Consider the following 27,849-nt stretch of genomic DNA (forward strand, 5'->3'; position numbering starts at 1 on the left):
TGCTGGACAGACCACATCACCTCCGGCGAGGCAGTGGCAACACACCTCGAGTCAGATCCAAGCGCCATTTGGGCGGACGCTATGGATTCCCGCTGGATCGAGTCCGGCCATTGTTGGGCGTTCTCCTCGTGGGCGCGGCGGAGCGCAATGTGGGAGGCCGTCTCCTCCTCATGCCTGCATGAGATGAGCTCCTAGTCTACGGATCGGGTGATGGAGGACTCGAATACGATGCCCGCCAGGCCGAAAAGGACCGAAAATCGCGGGATGAGAGCTTGGAGATGGAGCAGAGTGGAGTGGAGTGGCTAGGGTTTGGTTTGGGGAGCGGATGGGGACAAATAAATATGGTGTCGGGGTTGGCGTGCGTGGACTAGATCCAATATGGCGTACACCCCCGTGTCTCCCCAAATCCGCCCCAGATTTGAGTTGTATATGAAGGATGTCGGTCAGCCCGGGGGTTTGGGCCTCGTACGAAGGAACCGTCTAGGTCAGGGTTTTTTTGACCTGTGAGTGATTGGGTCGTCCGTCCAAACGTCTAGAGAGTCCGGCTGTATATGCTCTAAGCTTATGCAAGATTCTAGCCTTTTTTTGGCTTTATTAATTTTATCCTAGCCCTCCTTGCACCTTTTATCAAAAAAAAAAGAATCACCTCCACCTTACATATGAGCATAGGTATAATTGATATCGACTTGATATTAATTCAGAATGTCCCGGACCTGGCCTTGGACCCGGCCCCTGTGGCCCTAAGGCCAATTTGAAAGGCCACGGGTCGATCCATATAATGAATACTCAACGGCCTCGTTGACCCGATGGCTATTTCGGATCGATCCAAATTCTTGCTTTACATTGCCTTGTGGACAAATGAGATGTTAAAATTAGAAGCGGTTTAATGAAATCGAACTAGTGTAAGAATTAATGAGAGTTCTAATACGTGAAAAATCAAGCCGTCTGCTTATGGTTTTGTACGTGTGCATCTTGCCGAAATATATCAAGACAACTTTGATGTTCATATACACGAACATTCATCAAAAATTATATGACAAACCACGTCACAAAATCGGGTCCTACAACAACGCCGGCGCGGCAAAGATTGCAGCTGCCGTCAGATATAAGACAATAAGGTGGGCTGACCCGGTTGACGTGTTGCTTCTGTTGACCCAAGTCTCATTTGAGACCAACCCACATTTTTTCGAAAAAGGGTGCTTTATTACTTAAAACATTTAAGTATTACACCCAGCCTCTGCATAAATAAGATGCACACACTCAACAAAGTCCTCACGACAAGCGAAAATAAAATTGGAAGGCGAAATACAAAGAAAATGTATATTTGTATAGCGCCTAAATCATTGGTGGCCTAATCCTAAGATCGTGCTGCCACCCATGTTGGGTAAAAGTATCCCTTGCCGTAACCTCCAATCGTGTACACACCTCCGTAAACAGGTCTCGATTCTCCACTCGTTATAGAGAGGGCCATAAACGAAGCGTCCCAGTACATCTGTAGATAATCTGCATAAGCGAAGTACTGTTATCGTTAAAAAATTTATCATTTCTACATAGCCAAAGCGACCAAATCACGACAAACGCTCCCACCCTAAGTAGAACTCTGAACTTGTGATCAATTCCATGTAACCAGTTGCCAAATATATTAGCAACACTACAAGGAGGATACAAACCAGAAGCTATTTGAATAATTGACCATATAGAACGAGCCAATTTACATTGGAAAAACAAATGTTTTATTGTCTCATCATGCGGACAAAATACACATTGCGCACTTCCATGCCAATTCCTCTTAATAAGGTTATCTTCATCTTTCAGATCTTCTTATCATTATCAACTGGCACGTCAGACTGGATCAAAACTCTATACATAGACTCCACTAAGAATTGCCCATTCCCATATAGATTCCAACAAAATAAATTGGACCCCCGTGACAACTATACCGTGGTTAATCGTTGAAGTAGTATGTTCCACGATTGGAGTCTAGGTCCAATTAAATTCCTTCTGAACGTCACATTTGGCGGAAATGATTCCAAAACCTTGGCAATAGTATCACCCTTGTGACGTACAATATTGTATAGAGCTGAATATTGTTCCCGAAAAGTAGCATTACCTAACCATTTATCCTCCCAGAATCTAATTTCCGAGCCATTCTTAATTGAGAAGGACCCATGGCGGAAGAAATATTTCTTCGTTGCCATTAATCCCTCCCAAAAATGAGAGTCCCCAGGCTTCCAGTATACCTGGGATATCGCCTTTGAACCCACATGTTTTCTCCTAAGGAGGGTTTGCCATACACCATCTTCGGTCAACACTTAAACAACCATTTGCCAAGGAGAGCCCTATTCTTAACCTCAAGGTCATGAATGCCTAACCCACCTTGGTCCTTGGAACGGCAAACCACACTCCATTTAGCCAGCCGATATTTCTTTGTCTCGCTATCTCCTTGCCAAAAGAATCTTGATCGGAAGACCAACCCACATGACTCACTAGCCTCGAATATTTGGGTTGGGAAAGCGACCCGGCCCATTCCCATCCTGAATATACAATGTTTATCAGGAAAAAGGCAATCTAAAGCTCTCTACAAAACTGTGTTCATTTTTCTAATGAAATTGTGTGTAAGAGCTTCATAATCCATATCCACGTGTTAGATCCAGTCACCGAGCCGCTGTCTGCAGCGGCAGTACATGGCCAGCGGTCGAACTGCCGCAAGATGCCTGACCCCTGGCACAAACTGAACTCGCTTCTCGCATACGAACAAACATAGCCATACGATACGTTGAATATTGGGATTTTTTTGTAAATCAAGGGCTAGGTATATATTTGTAACTCAACTGAACTTGAATTCTATAAATGTGAAAGAATCGACACGGCGTAAATCTTTTTTTTAAGAAAAAATGTGTTTCACACAATGAGTACTACTAGGAGATTTGCCTTAGAAGTTTAAAGGTTTCTGAACAATACATAGAGTGCGGACTGAATCTGATTCTAGTCGTCGGTGGTGCCATTGTTCCAGGGACATAGGCCATCTCCTACCATTGTTGTTATCTTCCCCTTCTCTTCTTGCTGCTGCTTCCTGTCGAGAAGAAACGTTAGGGTGCATGTGATGGTGAGGCTATCTTCATTTAGGCACAACGCCGCCTTTAGCTCTATCTTCTTGACGATTAACGGGGTTGAACACGAAGTTGTGGCCGCCTAGCATCTGCTTCTTGTAGAAGAGAGCGTGCTTATTGCTCTTGTCCAAGATTTCGATGGCCATGTTGATCCCTGAATCTGAGTGTACGATGGAGATGTTGCTTGCTGAGTGTCTGACTGCTTTGATGGAGATGGAGTCGGCTGACGTTTCTTTAGACCCATTGGGGTAGAGTATGATGCACCAACTGCCACCGAGGAAGCGAAACTTCGACATAGTCAGCAACAAGGCGGTTGGCATCTGTATAAATTGAGTAGCCAGAAATCGTGATTGACTGGTGAATCATCGACATCGACGAGCAGCTGTAGGGTATCACATCAGACTTTTCATCGGTCATCATCAATGATGCCTCGGAAAGGTTGGATTTGCACTTTAGAGCTAGTAGATTTCGATATAAGCTTCCTCTAAACTGGTGCCACCGCTTGGATTAGATATAGCTGCTGCCTTCTTTTGCCTCTTCTGCTTCTTCATGTCGATGAACGTGAGAGTGCACCTCATGGGGATGTTGTCGTTATGAACACAAGATGTTACCACCAGATCTCTCTGATTGAGCTTCACGGACACGAGCCAGACGTCGCCATCGACTACGTGCTCCTCGTGTAAGACGGCGCACTCCTAGGTGTTGTCTAGGATTTCTATCGACACATTGATGCATGAGGCGAAGCTCGAGCTGCCATGGGGAGACACCGAGACAATGACATTGTTAGGTACGCCCTTTATGAAATCAATGGGAGCCAACTTGACTTCCCAGGTGCCGCGTAAGAATAACCGCGGGATCAGGGTTGGCGTGGAGCCCGAGGGGGGGGGGGGGGGGGGGGGGGGGATCACAAAGAGTTCCATAATGGATTCCGTCGCCGGGGACGTGACGCTAGCCATCAATGACGATGAATCAAATGGATGTCGACCTGACGATTGGAAACCTCAAAACGGAATGAACGTCGGGGATGCTTTCCATAGCGTATATTGTTAAGATATATGGAAGGACAGTCATCGTTAAGATCCTATTGCCCTTGGGAGGAAGGAAAGAATTACTCCCTCCATCTCACAATGTAAGAGCATGTACAATGGTTGATAAGATAGTCTTATCTTAAGTTTTACATGTAATTTAAAGATGACAAAGAAAAATATCTACAATAGGACATCTTTTAGCCTTATCTTCAATAACTAGCAATTCCTAAAAATGTGATGAGACATATTGTACTAAGAGATCATCTCTTGTCTTATCTTAAATAAGAGAAGACAAGCCTTCTCTTATGAGTTCTCTCTCCTCCACCTCATCATTTATCCTACGTGGCACTCCTAAAATAGCACCATTGTACATGCCCTAAGACGTTTTTTGACTCATGGATCGTATCCACCCTTTCATATCCATGCATATAAATTATATACTAATATATGTGTGCAGTTTAAGGACTTCCCTAACTTGATCGGCAATGCATTTCGGAAACCAATTTTCTTTACCTCTTAAAGTACCTCTTCTTTCAACATAAAGCAATGTTGCACCATTTATATATCACTAGATAATTGCCCGTGAGTTGTCGCGGGTTATAAATATTCCGGTAGTAATGTAGTCCATGATTTAACTTCCCATATTAATGTGATTGTGCCCATATATCAAATAAACATTACTAAATCTTGTCATGATTTAATTTCCTAAATATAGTTCATAATTTTATTTTGTAATACCTTATTGTCTTAAAAAATACTGAAATATAAGTTCATTTGGTAAGTCAGTGAAAGGTAGAATAACTAATATACTTATCAAAGGAATGATGCTCAAAACAAATACGGAAATATAAGTTCATTTGGTAAGTCAATGAAAGGTAGAATAACTAAGATGCTTATCAAAGTTCATTTGGTAAGTCAATGCTCATGCGTTGCAATGGGGTATTAATATTTTAGTTGTTAGCTCATGATTTACCTACCCATATTAATGTGATTGTGTACATAAATGTTTATCAAATTCTGACCATGATTTATCTTATAGTTCGATGAAAAATTTGGTAACTAAATTAAAGAGAAATTGGTTCAGAAGGTAAGTAACTAAGGTGATTGATTATCATATGGTGAAGGTTGGACGAAGGGATGGTGGGAAGAAAAGTGAAACATGGGACCTCATTCTTTTTAAGTAACTAGGTAAGTGCCCGTGCGTTGCAACGGAAGACAGAAATTTTTCATGTTTGCAATATGGTAGGGTGGGTTAAAGTAACTAATACTAATATTGTCATTTTCACATTAATATTTAGTATGTCCATGCACGAAACCGTCGTCAGATCTCGAATTTACACTTGCCTCAATCCAACACCCTCAAAGGGGAGCAGAACCGCCGCTTGCACTCCATGTTTATTTTCATTTTTGAACAAGAAGAATCCTCAACTTGTTGTTAACTTGTTTTCATGCCGAATGAAATGCCCTATATTTTCTGTCGATCTAAATGTTCAATGCACTCCATTTCATTTCATCTATATCAGAACAATGCGTTTGGGACAGAATTCTTTAATTGCAACATGATACATTGATGGATAGACATAGTAGTACAATGGAATCTGCAATCCCCACTTCACAAAACAATAAGAATCGGGTGGGAGAAAAGAATGGTACTACTAATAATTTTCAAAGTGACTAAGAGCTAATTCAGGACTTACGAACAAATGTAACACGATGTTGTAGGGGCAGCCGACTCCTCTAACTTAGCTTTTGCTAGGTTAGGAGCATAATTTAGCCCATATCCACCACACAGAACACATTGGCTCCCATCTGCTCAGTATACTGCTTTGTACAATTAAAAGGCATATAGATGTTTTACAGAGGTCAAAAAAAGAGTATAATGCAAAACAAAGCTTCACGATTGGAATATATCTTCAGCGCATATGATTATAATGGTCTCCAGAACTTGGTTGGAGACATGTATGAAACTTGTTGATTCTACAAAGGAGAAAGCTGTACCTGTTTGGACCGGAACTTCATCACATATTTTGGTGAACTTCTTCTGTTCCTGGCATTTTTGTTCATCAATGTAAAAGAGCCAAACTTGCTATTTTGTGAACTTCTCTAGTTCTGTAAGATTGCAGCTGAATGTAAAACAATCAGACATGCTATTGTGAATTGTGCAAGCTGTTTTCTTTCTTCTTACGTTCAAAGTCAAAACATATAGGAAGTAGTACGCTCCTTAGTAGTAGCAGGAAGTAGTTATATAGGGTATATGTCTCTCTTTACAATCACAATTACATATAGGAATGATCGCATCAGCTCCCATTCTCTAGTTAGTTAGTTTGTCTATTGAGTAACAATGTAGCAGCAGTAATGCATATGTGCATACACAAAGAATGGAAATCCCGATCATAGCCAAAGAGAATAGAAGAGAAACCAATTTGTCCCATCCTTGTTGCATGTTGGGTAAGCTCCAAATCTCTCTAGCAGATGAAAAAGGAATGGAATTTGAGCAAGAAATACCAGACAGACTGCATGTTGAATAATCCTCAAATCTCTCTAGCCGATCTTGAGCGCTGCTGTTTAGGACTTGGTTGCCACCGTGGCCATGGAGCAGCGCCCCGTCTCAACGTTGTGGTGATTCTTCTTCTCAGCCGCAACCCCTGTGGCCTTCTCCTCGTCCTCCGCTGTCGGATGCGGGCTTCAGGTCGTCCTGGATGTGCATCGATGAGGAAGAACGACTGAAAGAACGAGCGGGTTCATGTTGGATGATGAAGATGGTGCTGAGTATGAGGACGACCGGAAGTGTGCAGCCTGCGCATGGTGGTTGTCATCCCGTACGCGAGGTTGGCATCGAGGAGTACGACACCAAGGAGATGGCAAAGCCTGAGCCGGCAGCTAGGGTTAGCTGTGGGGGTGCGTGCAAGAGCAGAAGGGCAATGAGATTCTGCGTGGAGACCATGGCTGGGTCACACCAGTGGATAGCGGCGCGGAAGATGGCCTGCGTTGACCGGAATGGGAGCCACGGGCGGTGGCTTCGGCCATGATTGAGCGGAGGGAGAGAGACCGAGAGTTCAGATGTGTGCATGGCCGTGTGGGTACTGATTTAATTATGTCTAAACGGGTAGAAAATAAACCGGAAACATGAGAGGGGTGGGGAAAATCGGTGGGAGAGGCAAACGAAGGAGGCTGACGAAGGCTGGGCATCGCACGACGACGTAAGAGGGGAAACGGAACCCTACATTTCTTTTAGATAGTAGATATATAGGGATAGAGATTAAAAACCCCCGTGTCAATGATATTGGGCCAAGAAAAGGCCCAACTTCAGCACCATATAGAAACGCAGGACCTATAAACTAAAAGAGGGTAATGTGAATATTAGACTTAATTAACTAAAAACATATATTGCCATCTTTGCATTGCTAGCGATTCAAAATAATACATATAATGTGTGTATTTTGATGTGCATAGATGAAAATTTCCCATTGTCCAAATAAATAAATATCCATAGCCCTAAAAATTAATTCTCCATGACATATAAAATCTCTACATGGCCAACTTGCGCATTAAATAACAAAAAAAATGTATGTTAAATTTGGAAAGATCTTATAATAAAAATGACATGCTATATTATTTTGTCATAACATATAAATCACATGCAACGAAAATAATATTTTTTCATAGTAGAAAATAATAAAATTGCTATGTAATGTACCAAAACAAGTCGTGGTAAAGATAAATACGTTGCAAAACATGGGCAGAAAGGTGTTATGGAAAAATAAATTGCCATAGTTCTGAAAAATAAATTTGTCATTTGTCCAAGGAAGACTGATTTGCCATGCTTCTGAAATAAATTTGCCATGGCTATGAAAATAAATTTTTCAATGTCTTTGAAAATAAAGTTGACATGGTCTAGAAAATAAAAAAATTGTCATGGTCTAGGAATAAACTAAATTGTCATGGCTCTGAAAAATATTTTTTCAATTGAACTAAAATTTGCTATGGTCCAGGGAATAACCAAATTGCCATGGTTATGAAATAAATTTTCCATGTCTTCGAAAATAAATTTGCCATGGTCTATCAATGCAATTTGTCATGGTCAATGAAATAAGATTTCTAATTCATGGCAAATGTAGAAACATTTGTGCCATGGCACATTTATAAAAAAATCATAGCAAAAATTAATCTTCAAGCACTAGAGAAAGCCGAATGTCCGAAGAACACCAGAGGTAATAAAATATACAACCAGCTATGTGGACCACCTAGTTACAATTACAAGCACTAGTGCAAGCCTAAGGCGTGCCGCCGAAATCACCCCTCCCTCACTGGAGGCTGGAAAAATCAGAAAGAACATTGTACATTGACATGGAAAATTTGTAAAATATGGTCCATTTGGCATAGCAAATTAAGAAAAAATATATAGTAATCATGTGACAAATGGTGTAAATCTTGTAATAAGGGGCCGCGTGGCAACTTTTAAAACTATTGCTATCTAAAATTTTCCATGATTGTGCAACTCTTTTTCTATAAATTTCCATATACCTCCATGGCAAGTATATATATACATCATGGCAAAAACTACACTTAATTTTTTTTAAAGGTCGCAAGGTCACATGGCAAAAACAGGAAAATATATTATATAGATAGTGGCAATTGTACCGGATATATGGAAATTTGTCTATTTTGTTGTTTGCTAACAACCATGGCAAAATTTCCATTTGAACACATGTAAATTTAGTTTCATTTGTTATCATTGGGGAAAAGGGGTAATAATATACAAGTGATGGATGTGCAATCACATGCTAAATTACTACAATATTTACAAAAATCTGAATAGCTTGGACCAGGGACATGCAATCACATGCTTTTAGCTTTTTAGGGCGTTCACAATGGAAAAAGGGTAAAATATACTATTGAAGCAATATCATGCCATATTTTCCCTAGGGACGCATGTGAACGCCATGGGCCATCACCGACTACAGTAACCCTCATCCTCCGCAAAAAAACAACATTTGTTTCCTAAGGCGTATTTGTCAAACAGTGTTGCCCCATGTGCCACCACTTCAATTTATGAGGGATGAAAGTTTCAATGATAGTTAGAGGAAATGGAAATTTAGTTTCATTTTTTATAATGGGGCAAAGGGGTAATAATATACAAATGATGGACGTGCCATCACATGCTAAATTACTACAATATTTACAAAAATCTGAATAGCTCGGCCCTGCATGATGCCTTCCGGCTCGATGTCTCCAATTTCTTCTGCATATTTCCTGACAAATTGTTGAAGTCTGCGGAAGAGGAGGAAGGGTAGCAATTGTCTGAGAAGGATGACGAGGGTGAGTAGCAAGTGGAGCACTTGGGGAAGGAAACATATCAACACGACACTACACTGGCTAGATGGTTCATGATGTTGTAGAAGGGAAGAGTGTTCCAAGAAATAAGAAGGAAGAATAACTAAAGCAGCCAAGTGGTCCATGTCATTGGAAAAGGGAAGAGTGTTCCAGAAAATAAAGACGAAAAAGAAAGAAAAAAAGTATTCTAGGAAGTAAGTAGGAACGAGAAATAACGCTGGTGAGGAACGAGGAAGAAGACGAAGAGGCTAAGGGTAGAAGATTTAGGGGACGATAAGGAAGAGAAGAACGATAAGTATCCTTCTAGTGATGAATGGTGTGTGGGCTAGGGATATATTCAGGTTGCCACTCACCTTCCACGTTAGTGTGTATGCGTATTTGTTTTTGTTAATCCACGGCAACACGCGAATATTTAGCTAGTAGAAGTAGTGGGGATCATCCTCTTAGGTATACATGATTAGGATAGGATAACAAATTAGGGGAGAAGGGTGATTTGAGACTCAAGAGGACACATGACATATCCTTGATAGCATCTAATTGGATGGAAAGAAAGATCCGGTCTCACAGAATTATTTTCCAATGTAATGTCAAGTCCCTCCAGAAATAAACCCCGGGCTTAATGTCCTATTTCTCGCATTATATGAGTGTCGGTTTTTTTTTCAATAGAAGGTAGTGTTTTCATATATAGCAAACCGTTTGTGGTGGCTTCATCGGTCGAATAAATCATTTTTCTTTGACATGAAATGCTTTACATTGTATTGACGAATTCCGCTTGAGGGACTTGGCCCCTTTCTCTACTAACCTCAAAATGATGTAAGGTTTCAACTTACATCAATTTTCTTCCGCCCATTTACCTCTGCCTTCCCTTTGTATGTTACCCCTCCAGCCTTGTACCGGTTTTTCATCCAATCCAATTTTCTTTGGTAATGGTTTTTATCTAGCCGATCAAATCAGATCAATATTTAGTATTGAAATAATTCACAGTTGATAATCAGTCTGTTCTTATGTTTGAAACTTGGGGACATAGTCAATATGTTCTTCAGCAATAAATATTTGGTAACATGGTAAGTTCACGTGAAGGAATCAATCGTGCATGATAGGTAATTATTTGGTAACGCAGTAAACTCATGGGAAGGAATCAATCCATCACAGCCAATCATCATTTCTTCCTATCACTATTATTATCATGGGAAGAAATCAATCATTCACGAGAAGGTATTATATGTTAGAGACGATTGGTATTGAACCACTAGAATTATACGTATATGCCCCTTGCAACTCACGGGCAATTAGTGAAATGAAAATCCAGGTGGGCAATGCGACCATTCGAAGAAGAAGGGGAAAAAAACATGTCCAATTAAGCCACAAATTGCATCACTGCATCATCCTACATAAAATTCTGATACACCAACAATAGTCGTACGATACAGAATTATTTAGTGAAACAGTAAAGTATAACCTTCAGTTCGCAATGCTCAATCCGTAGCATGTGAAGCTATGTATCAGAGTGAAAGCATATGATTTCCTTCCACTTCTCGAGCGAGGACTGGCGAGCTACGAAATGATTTAGCCATGAGTATGGTCGGAGGGATGTGGGTTCGGCGAGCCCGGCACCGCGGGCACCCGCCCCCCGAGCATCCTCCGGCCTTCCACGGTGCCGGCGCCCATGGCGAGGAGCACCGCAGCTACGAGAACTAGAGCCAGCACCAGCACTCTCATCGCGTACATGCTGCTCCCGATCGATCTTCTTCTTCGCTCCACCCATAGAGCTAAGCTGCTGCTTCCATTTTATAGACACATGCATAATGCGTAGGACTTAATCGCTCTCCGCGTGCGCACAGTAGTTCTAATCTCCACGACGTGTGGTTTCCGGGCAAACTTTTGACTGGAACTGGAAACAAGGACCTGGTGGGCAGCCCCCCACTGTCTGGAATCCTCAACCCTACTACTCTCTTTTTATGGCTAGGTCTTCGCTGCTCTATGTTGACCATCTACTTTTCTCTTTCAGGCAATGTTGACCATGCACCATTTGTTCGGCAATGTTGACCATGTACTACCTAATAAGAGTGCTAACAACGCACGCGGTGAAATTGCACCTTACCAGATTTTTAGTCAATTCTAAAAAAAACAGATTTTTTTCCTGTTTTTTCTATATAACTATATGTAGACTCAAGAAAAATCTATATGTACATATGCCTACTAATACTAATTACTATTTTTTTACTTGGAAAGGGAGGAATGTTTCTTCCTCCCAAATTTTTCGTCCGTCGTTTGTCCGTCCACTTTTTTCATACGCCGCGTCCCTAGCTTTCTTTTTTTGTACGTCGCCCGATCCTCTCCTCTCAAAGCAAGTACAATAAAACTGAGTCAGCCGGCTATAAAGAATAAACTAGTATATTTCTGCTTAGTTGGAGGAAAGAGAAGAGGAGAGGGAAGGTAGGCGGGCTCTTCACGAAGAGCCAGCTCTAGCACGTGCTCCTAGGCACTTTGTGAGAATAAAAAGTGGGCCACATAATAAAAAAATAGTACACTTTTTTCATCTACTATTATACATGTTGACTATAAAATGGGCTGTAGATGACATGTCACTGGCTTAGCCAGCAGTTGGCTATACTATTAACCATGCTCTCAAGGGGTGTGGCCAAGGTTGTCAGAATCGCGATTCGGTTATACGATTCTACGACTTTACGATCCAAACTAACCTCTATGATTCTACGATTTTAGTTCATAGAATCTACGTTTCTACGGTCCTGATAGTGAAGATTCTATGATTTGCGATCTTACCATCGGAGCTCCGATCCGATTCAAAACCGCGATTCTGACAACCTTGGGTGTGGCTATGTATCGCTTCTAATGAGAAAAAACCGTCTGCTCGCCTGAAACGACGTGGTAATGAGCTGGCCCAGTGGTGCTGTTCGCTCGATTGTCTTTCGTTCAATCGTTCGGTCACTCCATTTCATTTTTGTTTTCTATTCATTTTTGTTATGTTTTAAAAAAGCTAAATACCCATATTTTAAAAAAACTTATATTTGAAAAAAATCCTCTTCCTATATCAAAAAGATGTTGGTGCAATTATATAAAAAAATGTTGATAGCAGTGTGAAAAAATGTTTGTGAAGTGTTAAAAAAATGTTGGTGCAACTATAATAAAATGTTGATAGCATCTGAAAAAAAATGTTTGTGCAACCATAAAAACAATTGATAGCATATGAAAAAAACTGTTTCAACCCTTATTTAAAAAAACTTTAACACATATTCAAGCAAAAAAATTCAAAAAAGTGATTGTTTGCACTGTGGGCTTATTGTGGCCTTTCCATTGTGGGCTTATCAGTGATCGTTTGCAGTGAAGTCGAGGTCGCTTACTCGGAAAAAAAAAAGTGATGTTGACGATGAGGCCAACGTGCAACCTCAATGATGTTTTCTCGCAACAGTGATGCTTCTTTCCAGTGTACCTCATCAGTGGTTTGTGATTGTTTCCATCTGGTTTTGCGCTAATTAATGAGATAACTATTATTTTCTGAAGTAATCAAAATCCTGTTTCATAAAATGAAAGCCGGCTAGCTAGAATTTGGTGCAAGGGATAATCCAAATTGTTTGTGCCTTAGCTATTAGTAATTCCCTATCACAATTGTACGCAAAAATAAGGATGAGCTGGCAGCTAGCTCCTAGCTGGTCATGTGGAGTAGGAGCATACGTACGTAGGTTGGATATATGAAACTTACTGGCAGGAGAGTATGAATATACTACGTACGTACGTAGAGAAAGGAGACAAGCAAGCTGGAAATTAAAGAAAAGAAGTATACAGACAGACAGAGTGGAGCTGGGGTGGGGTGGAGGGTCACGGGAGGGATGGATCATATGATCTGATGGTGCATGGAGGGGTCACGGGAGGCTAGCTGCCAACCGGCGGCCAGGTCAAGTGGACATGGATGCTTTGGCGCCGCTCTAGCGCATGGTCGACAGATCGACCTCCACCACCAATCTGATCATCTTCAACCTGACGACAAACTCTTCCCGGCCACGAATTTGATCTCTCCTCCCACTCACTCAGAGAGCAAACGCATGCAACCGGGGATCGTCGACCACAAGATAGCCTAGTTTCTCGAGCGAGCTAGAATCCTAAAACGGCAGGTACCAAACCTAAACCATGACAGTAGATGGCAAATAAACAATGATCCACACACGTAACGTACCCATGGATCGATCACAGTGACGTACGTACATGTTTTGGTGCCACTGATAATCTTTTGGAGACGGGAAAAGAAAGCTTGAGGCTTGGTTGGACCCACGCAATGCATGCAGCAACCGGGCCTCGCTTGACTTTGCAGTGGGCACACCCACAGGATGCTTGCATGCATGCATGTGCATGGCAAGCCCACTGTGTCTGTCATCGGTTGATAATGTATAGACGGTTGATCCTGCATGCCATGCGTATCTCCACGAATATATAGTTAATCATCATTTCAATCTGTCTGTCTCGACTCTATGTACCTACGTACTGCCATTAACTGGCCAGCCAGCAAGGAGTATCTAGCAGCCGGAGGACTGGATGTGCAGATATTTACGTACATGCACATGCATTACATGTTAGGTTAGTACGTACAAAACTACATGCAGATGATCAAGTAGCTGCGATTAGTCCTTTCTCTTGATCGCTTTAATTTTCTTATAGTAGTAGTACTCCCTCCGTTTTTTTAGTCTGTATATAAGATTTTGTTAAAGTCAAAGTTTGTAAAGTTTGATCAATTTTATAGAAAAAATATCAACATCTACAATACTAAATCTATGTGGTATGAAAATTAATTTCATGATGCATCTAACAATATTGATTTTATATTGTGAATCTTGACATTTTTTCTATAAACTTAATCAAAGTTAACAAAGTTTGATTTTGACCAAATTTTATATGCAGACTAAAAAAAATGGAGGGCGGGCCAATGGGTGCATGGAGGGGCATTGTTGAAAAAGTCCTAAAAAGACTCTTCTTGAGAGTCTTTTTCATTTAGTCTCAAATGCCTAGTTTAGCCCCAAAAATGTCCCTCCCATTTGATAAAAAAAATTCCCTACACAAAAAAATCTCTGAAAACAAACACCCCCTTTGCTAGCTAACAACTGCCGCAGGACTTGCATGCATGCAGCGCTGGTCTCTGCACTGCATGCTCACATGCCTGAGAATGCACTTTCGGGGAAGCAGTAGTTTGTTTGTGGGTAGAAAGTAGGAAATTAAAACTAAGGAACGACGACAACTCACGTGATCCGTCCATCCAGTGCGTACGTACGTACACGGTACGCCCAGCCAGAAATACATTGGCATGATTGCATCACACGCCCAGTGAGGCCTCCTCTGATTTAGAGGAATTTCATAGAAATTATAAAGAATAGGATTCTTATAAATTTTTTTCCTTTAAAGTCCTTTGGTTCATAGGAATGGATTCCTATTTCTACATAGGATTGGTTCCTATCCTTCACATTTTATAGAAAAATAAAAAAAAAGTCTAGACTCAATGGAAAATTTTCTTTGGTGTCAATTAAATGACATCTTGTTTCCTATTTCTACTCATAGGATTTGAGATACATGTCATCTCATTTCCTACAAAATTTCTATTCCTATGATAATCCTATCCTATGAACCAAAAGAGACCTATGAAAAGGACCGTCCCACCCGCCCGGCAGGCGCGCGCGCGCACACACACACACGTCATTAGCCGCTAACCGTCTAAACTGTTGGTGCCGTTTGCTATAGGGCTGCAACGTACGTACAGGTTTGTGCATGCGGGAGTACATCCATCCATCCATCCATCCGTGGACATGCACGCTCCCAATCAACCTATTTGAGAGGTTTTTCTTCCGTGACAAAACTCTAGCTGCCAACCGGCCGGCGGCCAGGCCAAATGGAGTGGACATGGATGCTTTGGCACCGTTCTAGCTCTACCTAGCTAGCTACTTTCTCTCACTTCACTAGCTAGATGATTTGATCGGTGGACGTCTCAGGCTCTTGCTGGCCACGAATTCGACTTCTCCTACTGTGGAGTTGAACTCTTCGTGGCCACGAATTAGATCTTCCTCCAAGCCAAGAAATCCATGCATGCATGTCTTGCAAGTCTTGGGAGTTGCTTCAAAGGTGAAAGCTAGCCATGCATGATGCATCGACCACAGGTTTCTAGAGATTGATCTGTGCCTGTTTGCTCATTATCATTTTCGCGATCAGCGTTCAGAAAAGAAAATCGCGATCAGTCTATAGTTAATTGATCTGTGCCTGTTTGCTCACGTTGCTCGATCGGATCGGATGCACGGGAGTCCACAGTAGATCGATCGATGATTCCCGGCCGGCACCGCTGTGCATGCATCCATGTGTGTATATCATATCCATTTTTATCTCCACCGATTGATGATTTTATTCGATCTCTATGTGTCCGTACGTGCTACTACCACTAATTGGCATGGCAGCAATGCATGACCGGCATCAGAGGGAAGTTGGGCTGGATCGTGGCTGAAGGAGGAAGACAACTAGGGGGAAGCAGAAAGATCATGGAACATGAGACGCTGATCGGATGGATGAGAAAAAAAATCACCGATGCCAAAAATAAATTCCAGGCAGAGGCGCTTCCTTGATTATTGATTATTAGTACGTACACTGCTGCCAAAATGCATGCATGACTACGCAGCTAAAATACCAACTAGTACTATCTCGTCCGGGTTTATCAGTCCTTATTGTATTTTATGTAAAATTTTGAACAAATATTTAACTAATAAAATGTAAATGCATGTCATAAGAAATAATATTATAAAAAATTATGTTCAAATACAAATTCAACAAATATAAATTTTTGACATGAATTAACATTTTGTTAATTAAATCTTTGGTCAAAATTTGGCACACAAAATATAAAGGGACCAATAAACCAGGACAGGACAGATGTAGTGTCTTATTATCTTGGCGTTGCCAATGTGGGCATCTCTCGATCGATCTCACAGCTCCAGCGAATCGACGGCATGCAAAATTGGGAGCAGGCAGTAGTTTGTGGTTGGAGAAATAGAAAGTCAAGCAAAAAAGAAACAAGATGCATGCATGGTGGTACTGGTACGGCGGAGAGCTGAAAAGCATAAAGCATAATGTTTTTGTGCTGCAGAAACTAAATATCATGCATGTATTTTCAAATAGTTGTAGCTGTAACTGCTTTACTTTGAGATATACCTGCTGCATGCCTCCAAATCCAGCGACCAACGACTCGTGCATGCATGTGACCCGGCCGGCCGGTGTCCCCAACCGGAAATCAAATATATTTGCATGAGCAGCCAACCGAAATCAGGCCAGAGGGGAAGGACCACCCGCCAGGGGAGGGACCGTACGACGCATATGTACTGTACCTCTTTTGCTTGCCGACTGGAACGATCTTGTGTACATCCATCTCTCTGTCTACCTTAGCCAATCGGTGTTTCCGCAAAACAAAAAAAGCAGTTGATGGATAGAAAGACCGTGATATTTTTAACCCACAAGAGATTAAACTTGGGGCGTTTGTAAACTGAAATCTCCCTATATCTACCTTTTATCATTAAATCCTAAATATCCATCACACGATTCCAGAGCACAAAAACATTATGTAACCTTGCATTGGGTATCCTCCCTCATATGCCCATATTTGCCGCGACCTTCCCCCCTCTGATCTTACATATGCAGAGAACGTCGCAATTCTCTTCCAAGCCCCCAACAACCCACCCCACACATAGCAGCCGAGAATCCCAAATTCATCGTTGAAAACATTGTTGACACTTCTATTGCAGAAACTCCGAGATCGTGCCGTCATGACTCTTACCTAGGTCCACGACTTCACATCGAAAAGTATCTGACGCCAACAAAAAGTTAGTTGGTGATGCATTGTTTCATGGATGAACATTGAACACGGTGTATTTGTTCTCTATTAATGTAGCTACCTCAGCTTAGGTGCAATGAACAAAAAATACATGTGTTTGAGTGGCATACTTTTGTTTTATCCCTAAAATGTGTGTGGTTTGTCGATTCCAAATCACTGAATTTGATGTATTATTGAGTGGAAATTCATAAAATCGCTACCCGGTAGGTCACCAGCTAATTACCCTCCGTCATTGCGCACAAAAGAGAACCATGGCTTTGTTTGTTTTAATGCTCAATAACCCAGAAGGCAAATGTTTGTAAGAGAGATCAACGTGAATAGAAAGTGAACACCACAAGCAAGGGAGTACATCACAACGCCGTGTCATGGTTGCCCCCTCTGTTTGATGGGTTCAGCTGCCGCCGTTAGCCGCACCCGTCAAATGTAGGCGTTCTCACGAGCAATTCACATTGTTGCGATGCTTCTAAAAATTCCTATGGCAAAGCAGGGTTAGCGTTGATGCGTCTCCTTGGGAATTTCTTTTTTGTTTGAAAGTCTAGTCTATCAAATGTTTCACTATATATCACTAAAATAAAATGCACGAATCTAACACGTTGAAAGGTGGATAAAAGAAGGCGAGAGGGTATACACTCTCATTGGGAAAAAGAAACTTGGAGAATACAGAGACAGGGGCATAGTGGTCAAATCGTCAGCCGTGGCTGCCCGCCACCTTCCAAGAAGACCAGCACGTATACATGGTATCATCATGTGCCACTCCACTCCAAGCTCACACTCCCATGGCCATGCATGTACACCCACCGAGCAAGCCAAACTAAGCTCAGCCAAGCCCAATCATCCAAGCTTCACTTAAGCAGACGCCAACGCAAACGATAAAGCCAGCGACCACGAAGCTCATCGTCTTCCATGCATCCGGCAGGTGAAGCACCACCTTTACTAGCGACCATCCAGGAAGACGACGAGCTGGCGAGCGAATCCATGAAGAGCGGCGGCGGGGTAGAAAGCTGCAGGTGCGAGGTGGAGGCCGTGGGCATCAACTACCACATCACCGTCTCCGCCCGGCCTCACCCGCTCAAGATATGGAGCAGGCCCGACGACCTCCTCCTCGACGCCGCCGGCGACCCCGCTGCGCCTGCGCCTCCGCCGGTCAGCCGCAGCAGCCGGTGCCGCCTCGTGCTCCGCAACGTCAGCTGCCGCGCCCGCCCTGGCGAGCTGCTCGCCATCGTCGGCCCCAGCGGCGCCGGCAAGTCCACGCTGCTCGAGATCCTCTCCGGCCGCCTTGAGCCCAGCTCGTCCAGTCCTACTGACCTCCGCGTCAATGGCTCCCCTGTCGACGCCGCCGCCCTGCGCCGCCTCTGCGGCTACGTCACCCAGCGCGACGTCCTCTTCCCGCTGCTTACCGTGCGCGAGACGCTCCATTTCAGCGCGCGCCTCCGCCTCGGCCCAGACGCGTACGACGCCGCCGCGGTTGACGCGCTCGTCGACGACCTCGCCCTGGCCCGCGTCGCCGACGCCAGGGTCAAGGACCTCTCCGGAGGCGAGCGGCGCCGCGTGTCCATCGGTGTCGAGGCCGTGCGCGACCCCGCCGTGCTGGTGCTCGACGAGCCCACCTCCGGCCTCGACAGCGCGTCCGCGCTCCAGATCGTCGGCGCGCTGCGGGCAATGGCCGAGTCGCGGGGCCGCACCGTGGTGCTCAGCATCCACCAGCCCGGCGCGCGCATTGTCAAGATGTTCGACGCCGTGCTCCTGCTCGCCGCGGGCTCCGTGCTCCACCACGGCTCCGTCGACGAGCTCCACGCCCTGCTCACCGGCGCCGGCCTCCACCTGCCCCCGCACGTGGACGCCGTCGAGTTCGCCATCGACTCCGTGGACGAGCTCCGCCTCCACCTCCACCTCCAGCAGCAGCAGCAGCGCGACCGCCGGTGCACGCTGCAGCAGCTCTTCCAGCAGCACAAGCTCCAGGCCCAAGCCGAGGACGACTCCTCCAGCACGCTCGCCGCCGGTGGAAACAGCAATGGGCAACACCAGTACGCCAACTCGTGGCCGGTCGAGGTGGCGGTGCTGTCGCAGCGCTTCTTCAAGAACGTGGCGCGGACGCGGCAGCTCTTCGCGTGCCGCACCGTGTGCATGCTCGTCGCCGGGCTCGCCCTCGGCTCCATCTTCTACGACCTCGCCGAAGACAAGGTGGCGGAGCGGGTCGGCCTCTTCGCGTTCCTCCTCACCTTCCTGCTCTCGTCCACGACGGAGGCGCTGCCGGTGTTCCTGCAGGAGCGGGAGATCCTGGCCAAGGAGACCTCATCGGGCGCCTACCGCGTGTCCGCCTACGCAGTGGCGAACGCCCTGGTGTTCCTGCCGTTCCAGCTGGTGCTGGCGGCGGTGTTCGCGGCGCCGGCGTACTGGCTGACGGGGCTGCGCCGCACGGCGCCGGCATTCTTCTACTTCCTGCTCCTCATCTGGCTGGTCCTCTACACGGCCAACTCGGTGGTGGCGTGCTTCGCGGCGGCGGCGCCGGACTTCGTAGTGGGGAACGCGGCGGTGCAGGGCGTGATGGGCTCCTTCTTCCTCTTCTCCGGCTACTTCATCCGGCGGTCGGCGATGCCGGCGTACTGGGTGCCGATGCACTACCTGTCGCTCTTCAAGTGGCCGTTCGAGGCGCTGCTGCTGAACGAGTTCGGCGGCAAGTGCGCGGCAAGGGCGATGGGGGTGTGCGTGGCGACCGGCGACGAGGTGCTCCGGCGGGAGGGGATCGGGGAGGAGTGCCGGTGGAGGAACGTGGCGGTCATGGTCGGCTTCGTCGCCTTCTACCGGGTGCTCGGCTACGCCGTGCTCCGCGTCCGCTGCAGCCTCACGCTCAGGGCCGCCGCGCGGTCCGCATTGCTGTCTTCCTCCTCACACTACTCTGCTTGCTTCTCTGCATCTACCAGTACCAAAGCTTGAATCCGTTCCTTGCATGTGTTTTATAGATCTTGCTATGATTTTGGTTGTAAATTATGGGACTTGTGATGAGTAGAGGGACTAATTATATTTCGTCTACATCATCCAACATGAATCACACAAGGCATTACCTACATATTATTATATGGGAAGCACTTATATTATATACAATGGATTAGCTTTAGATGTAATGGTTCCATGGCTCTAAAAGTATATGGAGGTCAAGATTTAACTCCATTTTATATAAAAAGATATTAACATCTCGTATAATGGAGAAAAATGTCCTATTAATTAACGGAAATTAAATTTGGCGAACGATCATCGGAGGCCAACCCAGGCGAACGCCTTCCCTACCGATGCACGGATCTTGGCGCAGGGCGAACGCCACGTAGATCTGCTGACGTCGTTCGCTGTAAAGTGTTCCCTAGCGAACGCTCGCTTTTTTTCTTCCAAAAAATTTGTGCAAGGTGTGCGATCAGGGAACTCAAACTCCAGACCTCCTATGGGAGACCCGCAGGCTCTACCAGTTGGACTGAAGCAGGTTTTGTGAATTACATGTACTGAACTTGTTTATATGTATTTGAAGCTAAATTCTTCTAAATTATTCATTTTTTCCTACAAAAAAACCAAAATCCAGAATTTTTCCCATTTTTGAAAGAGCAAAAAATCCCTATTTCATAGGGTTTTTTTAAAAAAACTTGCATGTGCATTTTTATTATATGTAGCATGGAAATTCCTAGGTCTTTTTTTGTAATGCCTTACATGGCAAGCTTTTGGGAAATTATCACTTATTCAAGGCAATTTCGGAATTGCTATTTTGCTTTCTTACATCGCAATTTTAATTACTAAGCGCAAGGCATTTTAATAATTAATAACATATAATTTTATCATTAAGAGGATGGCAATTTAATTACTAAAAGCATGACATTTTAAAATAAAATAGCATGATATATTCATTTTTAAGAGAATGAAAAATGTATGAGTTAGAGCGTGGCCTTTATATTTATTAATAACATGGCATTTTTATTATTACAAGGATGTCAGTTTTATGATTAACTGGATGGCAGTTTTATTATTGAGAGCCTGCGATTTTTATTATTATTGGCATGGCATTTTTATTATTACCAAGATGGCAGTTTTATTATTTTAGAGGGTGTCAATTTTACTTTTATTGGCATCAATTTTTTTTAAAAAAAAATCACTGACATGGAATTTTTTAAGATTTTTATTTTTATTGACATTTTTATCTTAATCATACAATTTCTGTAAATTTATAAATTGGCAAAGCTTTTTGTAAAGTATTTTTCATATTTTCATATCATGGAAAGTATACATTTTTATGTTTCTCTCTTTTTATGAGAAAAATATGTATTTTTTGTCATGGTTATGTTTATTAAAAAATAGTAAACTGGGCCAATGGGGGATTCGCTCTTGCCCTCCCTAGAGCGAACGGCCTGAAATGTTCGCTGGAGGGCACCTTCATGAACACACAAATGTTCGTTGAAGGGTAACCCCCAGCTGATGTGTCCCAGCTATTAGGGTCCTAAATTAATTGCTAAGAAATTATGCAAACATTACCAATAAGGTTTGACAGCTAGGGTTAACCTTTAGGTACATTTTGCAGGTTCTACCAACAAGTAGGCTCAACACCTGACAGCCCAGGGGTGAGTGACAACAGCTACAAAGTCACCATTCAGTTCTACCCGGGACTATGTCACTACACAGACAGCGCTACGTCACACTGGAAAGGAAGGTCTCACAGAATTACAGTACATATTAAGGGCTCGAGGCCCAACATAGCTCGATAGCATCATATGGCGTGTTCGGCAACTCTGGTCATCATCGAAGCTCTTCGCCTTGGCTATTGGAGGGATGATCTTGTGAAGGAGATCATGTATCTCCCAAGTCCCAACAATGTTGCGGATAGGAGGAGATCCTCTGTCACCACAAGCATCAGAATGATTAGTACTAGTTCCCAAACAATTTCTAGGAAAAACAACTGGAAGCAGTCATACAGCCAAATGCATGGACTGTCGGCTATCAGTTAGTACATAGCAGTACAACAGATGTAGTTGATTACCCTGTTAATAAACATAACATCTTTATTAATGCTGTAATTCTGTAGGAAGAGATGCCATAATAAACAGTGAAATGTAGCATCAGATTGTAAAGTAAAAGATGAATGGAACAGGAGAGGAAAAGCAGAGTTACATACCTGCAGGGCCGTGGGCACCCTGAAGAAGACTATTCGCCGACAAAAGGCTTCCAGAACATGTAGGTGACCTGAGCAAGATCAGTCAAATCATTCCCCATTTCTTTGTTTGGTTAGGTAACTAGTCGTCCGCGGCAGATCCAAGCCAGGCAAGCATAATGCAAGGGAGAACCAAGCAGAATGGAAGAGTACTCTTCTGCCCTCTGCCTCTACTTGGAGGGAGTAGACAAAAATACAGTTTATGAAAATTTGAAACAAAATCATTCACGCCGTAGGGTTACAAAAATAGGGTCCAAGGCTAATAAAAAATATACTCCCACTTTCATTTCTGTATACATTCATTGGGTCTAATACACAGTAGCATCAATTGTCTACACAATGCTGTGTGTTGACAATGTGGAAAATACATGCCTCGGCACATGGTATAACCAAGGTGATGTACTGGTGATGTATTTTCGCAGAGTATTACATAGTGGATGCACAACAGCTCCTGAATCTGTAAAATTGAATTTCATCCTACACTCTACATTCATCCACAGCCAGAATGCAATTGATGTCACCGAGGGAAACATGAGGGAACAACTGGTACTGAAAGAAAACTGCAGTGATCCCAGGCATCAAAACTAGTAAGCATCTTCCACATCCACTCACAGATCCACACGCCGGGGACCTTCCTCCTCGCCGGCAGATGACTCAATATGAGGCTCAGGTACCGCCGCCGACGAGAGCCCGGCTCGTAACCCGAGAGGCAGCCTCGAGATGATGAGCCTCGCCACATTCTCCGCGGCGACGGCCCCTGTCTCCATGGCACTCGCCGCGCTCTCAAAGGTGTTCACGTAGTACAGGTGCCTGCCGTCCAGTATGATCGGTGCGAAATCCTCCGGGGCCTGGTAATGGGGGTAAGCAGGCCAGTCTATCCGGATGGTCTCCTCCCTTGTGCTGTTGTACATTGTGCATTGCCACAGATAAGATAACACCTATTTTTTTTTGCATAAAAAAGATACCAGCTCTTCAAGGAAGAAGATATCATGCTGGCACCAAAATAGCCTAGCCATGTCTACTTTAACAACTAAATGGAAATTTTGTTTATATTCAAGCTCTAACCTGAACATCTGATCCAACAAAGCATCCTCCAGCTTCACACGTGAGAAAATTTTGTAAGTCATGTCATGTTCGCCGTGCTTCTTCCGAACTGAGATGCACGAGAAGGGGATATCAGGGAGCTCCATGGTTCCTATCAGCTCTGGAATGTCGGACACGGAACTCAGACCAAAGAATTTCTACATGGAAACATAAAAGACAGCACAGGTAAGTGGTTTTCTTTCTCGTGGTAACTAACCAAGACTAGACAAGTTTAGTGCTTCAAAACAATAGGCTACAGGAAGGAATGAAGTGCAAACAACACTTACAGGGTCCAAGAGGCCTCTGACGAAGGTTGTATGGGTATGCTGCATCTTCCTTGGTGGAATAGAGATCGGAGGGATAAACGTAATGTTCACCTCATCGAGGGGCGTTGCAACAACCGTCACCGTGCAGTTATACTCATGACCTTTATTCGATTTCAGAACATAGTAATCCCCTGCATCAGAGATTGACTCTATGCCTTCTTGGAGATGCAGAGTGGCGTTAGCAGTCTTGAGCAACCCAGCAGCTAGCTGCCAGTTGCCTCCTTTGATAGACCACAGTCCAGACTCGGAGCCAGCTAAAGACACAGCGCCCGCTAGACCACTTATGCTCGTGCTTTGTCCATAGTTGATCCTTGTTATTACCTGTCCGGGGCCGACAAGGGGGCATAACATCAGGAACATAGTTATCAGCAGGAGACTGAGGTTTTTTCAGAAGCTACTGAATTAAGATTTTCCAACTGTAATGGTATATGCTAGATCTTCCAGCCACATATCAGCAAATTAGTCCTGACCAATATACCATTTACAATATGTTTTGCTAGTAAGGTCTTCTGAAGATAATAATAGTCTTGAAGCCAAATAGATATACAGGATGAAAGTGGAAAGGTGGTTATTAACTGAAATGCGGGTTAACATATATTAATTCTTCATTAGTCCTAGAGTGCTACAACCTATATTTAAGATAATAGTCTTGAAGCCAAACAGATATACAGAAAAAAAGTGGAAGGTGGATATCACCGAAATGTGGGTTAACATATATTCCAGTAAACGCAACTATTGGAGCATAGAAAGGACAGACCCAGTGCATAGAAGCTCCCACACAAGGTGGGGTCTGGGGAGGGATTATAGGAACCTAGTCTTACCCCTGCAAAGTGCAATGCAGAGAGGCTGATTATTTAGAATAGCTCAGAAATATTGCTAACATAGAAAACTGTGAGTTATCAGTTTAGATGAAAGAAGGAAATGAAACATACAGTGACAAGCTCTGATATGGTCTGAGTATTCAGCCCGGCATCAATGAGCTCCTCCTCTAGGGTCCTGCGAGTGAGCCCATAGAGGCCTGACCATTTGAGCATCTCCTCAACGTTGTCGAACACAGGCCGGGACTCGAATCCGTTGTAGTAAAGCATAAACTTTTGCAACATTTCCTGCATAGCAATGTGTGAGTATTAATTCAATGCACTTCACCATATGATTACTGAAACCTAGAGAACATGCGCACCATTTCATCCCAACTGAGAAAGAGGTAAAATGAAAAGCAGAGCCAGTTTATAAGGTAAAGGACGCAATCATGTCCACATAAAGATAACACTAAAACTACAAGTCAAACTATCAAGCAGACTAGAATTGTTTGCTGAGATCTCAAAGGGCCACAGTAATCAAGTTTAACTGAACTTGTACCATAAATTCCCAGAACAGAAGGCCCATAATCTAATTTGCGAATGTGAAGTTTTTGCTAGAACAGATAATCACTAATGGAGTAGTAGTAGGAAGAGGGTGAATGAACCTGCACGAAGCTGTCCATCCTGAGCAGAGAGAGACCATATCGCCTGAGCAGCAGGAGCGAGTTGGCGAGGCCGTGGAGCTTGCGGCGCAGCCAGGAGCTCCCCGGCGGGGGCGGGCGGAGAGTCTTGAAGACGAAGCGGGCGCCGTCCCAGATCCCGAGCCAGTCCTCGTCGTCGTCGCCGCCGGTCTTGGCGGTGAGGCCGAGGAGGTCGGCGAAGCGGCGCACGTGGAGGTTGCGCGGGTGGATGATGGAGCCGCCGGCCTCGAAGACTTCGCCGGCGACGGTGACGGTGGCGAGGCGGCCGCCGACCCTGTCACGGCGCTCGAAGACGCGGAGCTGCGGGGCCGGGTAGGGGGCGGTGTAGTTGGTGAGGAAGAAGGCCGTGGAGGCGCCCGAGATGCCGCTGCCGACGATGCAGATGTCCTCGGCGGCGGCGGCGGCCTGCGGGGAGGGGGGAAGCACGAGGAGGAGGACGGGGAGGAGGAAAGGGGGCGGCATCGCCGGAGTCAACGGGTGGTGGTGGTGATTCGCGGCGCCGGAGTCGGTCGCCGCCGTTCACTCTTTTTTTCTGCGCGTGTGCTACACTTTTTTTCCTGTTAATTAACAGTGTCAAAAATAAAACAGGTTCGATACGACTGATGACGGCAGTAATGCTCAAAAGTAAACTTGGGCAAACGTCGGGCCGGGCCGGGCCGGGCATGTAAAAGCCCAACCTTTTTGTATCAAGCCCGAGCCCGGCCTGAAGCCCGAAATACGCGCTGTTTTCAAACCCGAACCCAGCATGAAATCAAGCCAAAAGTCTGTGAACATATTTTTTTATTGTATATGCACGTGCAAGCCAGGCCCGAAACCCGAAAGCCCGACCTGAAATACAGGAAAAGAGAAGCCCGAACCCAGCACGAACTACCTTTCAGGCTGCAAAACAAAGCCCAAGCCCGGCCCCAATGGCAACCCGACTTTGGTTTTCTTGGTCAGGCTCATGTTGGGTTGCTAATGCTCACGTCTACTCATAGGGATGTAAACGGCCCCGTTTACACCCACTAATAATCTAACAGTTTAATAAAGAATCTAAGAAAAACAAACTATTAAGCTAGCTAAGCTAACTAAAGTCGGGTCGGCCTGCCAATGCTCAGGTCTACTCATAGGGATGTAAACGGCTCCGTTTAAACTTACTAATGGTTTAACAGTTCAATAAAAAATCTAAGGAAAGTAAACTATTAAGCTAGCTAAGCTAACTAAAATTAAAACCATATGCATACAAGGCTAAGAGACAGTTCTTTTCGGCTTGTTATTGGCATCAATAGTTTTTGGTGCCTTCACTTTTACCATCTACAACATCCATGTGTAAACATACCAAAATTCTAAGCCATCAATCTATACCGCTACAAAAATTGTACTAAGCGGCCATCAATCATACAACTTGTACTCCATACAAAACAATCATCCAAAAATTTCACTAGCACACATCAAATTAGCATACAAATACCAATCATCAAGCATACGAGATCAGAGAAACAAAGAGAAGCAAGGAGATAGAGATAGCAGGCGAGTATGAGAGAGGACAAAGAGAGGGGAAGAGAAGACGAGACAGAGAGAGGGACACAGAGGATTTGGGCAATGATCTGTGGTGCTTGTCTTTAATTAATCTTTTTAGGGCTTTGGTTTTGTAAGTCCATATTCTAAGTTGCAGATTGCTCTTTTTTAAATTTTGTTTTCTATTAAATATATAATATATAACGACCTAAAGCATCATAGCTCAATTTTCCATTTAGCTCTCTCCTAAAGACTAAAGTAACTAAACAAAAGAAATCCAACGACAACTACCAAGCGAACCTGCAATGATCTGGCGGTGCTTGTATTTAATTAATCTTTTTAGGGTTTGGGTTTTGTAAGCCCATATTCTAAGTTGTAGATTGTCCTTTTTTTGGATTTTGTTCTCTATCAAATATATAATATATGACAACCTAAAGCATCATAGTTCAATTTCAAGTGTATGAAGTTGCTTCCATTTAACTCTCTCCTAAAGGATTAAAGTAACTAAGTTCAATGAAGAGCAAAATAAAAACCAACCACAACTACCAAGCGAACCTGCAATGATGCAACAAAGAGCTGGCAGTGCATGTATTTTAATTAATCTTCTTAGGGTTTGCGTTTTGTAAGCGCATATTCAAAGCTGTAGATTGTCCATTTTTTTGGATTTTGTTTTCTATCAAATATAATATATATAACAAGCTAAAAGCATCATAGCTTAATTTCAACTATATGAAGTTGCTTCCTTTAACTCTCCCCTAAAGGACTAAAGTAACTAAATTCAACGAAGGACAAAATAGAAACCAACCACAACTACCAAACGAACCTGCAACGATGCAACAAAGAGCCGGCGACTGGATAAGAGCTATACAGCCATTAATAGACCCATAGATGAGAATCAATCAATAATTTCCATGCACT

The 27,849-nt window shown here is 43.9% G+C and overlaps 2 protein-coding genes across 2 annotated transcripts; one reads left to right on the forward strand and one right to left on the reverse strand.

The window, feature by feature from the left end:
* Nucleotides 1–18,081: 18,081 nt before the first annotated feature.
* On the forward strand, nucleotides 18,082–20,372 carry ABCG5 (ABC-2 type transporter family protein). The gene has a single exon (XM_048703962.2). The coding sequence runs from the start codon at nucleotides 18,246–18,248 to the stop codon at nucleotides 20,274–20,276; it is 2,031 nt and encodes a 676-aa protein (XP_048559919.1). The 5' UTR covers nucleotides 18,082–18,245; the 3' UTR covers nucleotides 20,277–20,372.
* Nucleotides 20,373–22,784: 2,412 nt separating this feature from the next.
* FCLY (farnesylcysteine lyase) lies at nucleotides 22,785–26,010 on the reverse strand. The gene is made up of 5 exons (XM_048703965.2): nucleotides 25,399–26,010; nucleotides 24,866–25,039; nucleotides 23,895–24,254; nucleotides 23,590–23,765; nucleotides 22,785–23,424 (listed from the first exon to the last, which is right to left on the reverse strand). Exons 1-5 carry the CDS (start codon nucleotides 25,894–25,896, stop codon nucleotides 23,133–23,135), a joined length of 1,500 nt encoding a protein of 499 aa, XP_048559922.1. The 5' UTR covers nucleotides 25,897–26,010; the 3' UTR covers nucleotides 22,785–23,132.
* Between the last annotated feature and the right edge of the window lie 1,839 nt (nucleotides 26,011–27,849).

The sequence above is a fragment of the Triticum urartu genome, chromosome 2A, assembly GCF_056163025.1.
Source record: "Triticum urartu cultivar PI428250 chromosome 2A, HENAU_Tu73, whole genome shotgun sequence".
NCBI classification, from domain to species: domain Eukaryota; kingdom Viridiplantae; phylum Streptophyta; class Magnoliopsida; order Poales; family Poaceae; genus Triticum; species Triticum urartu.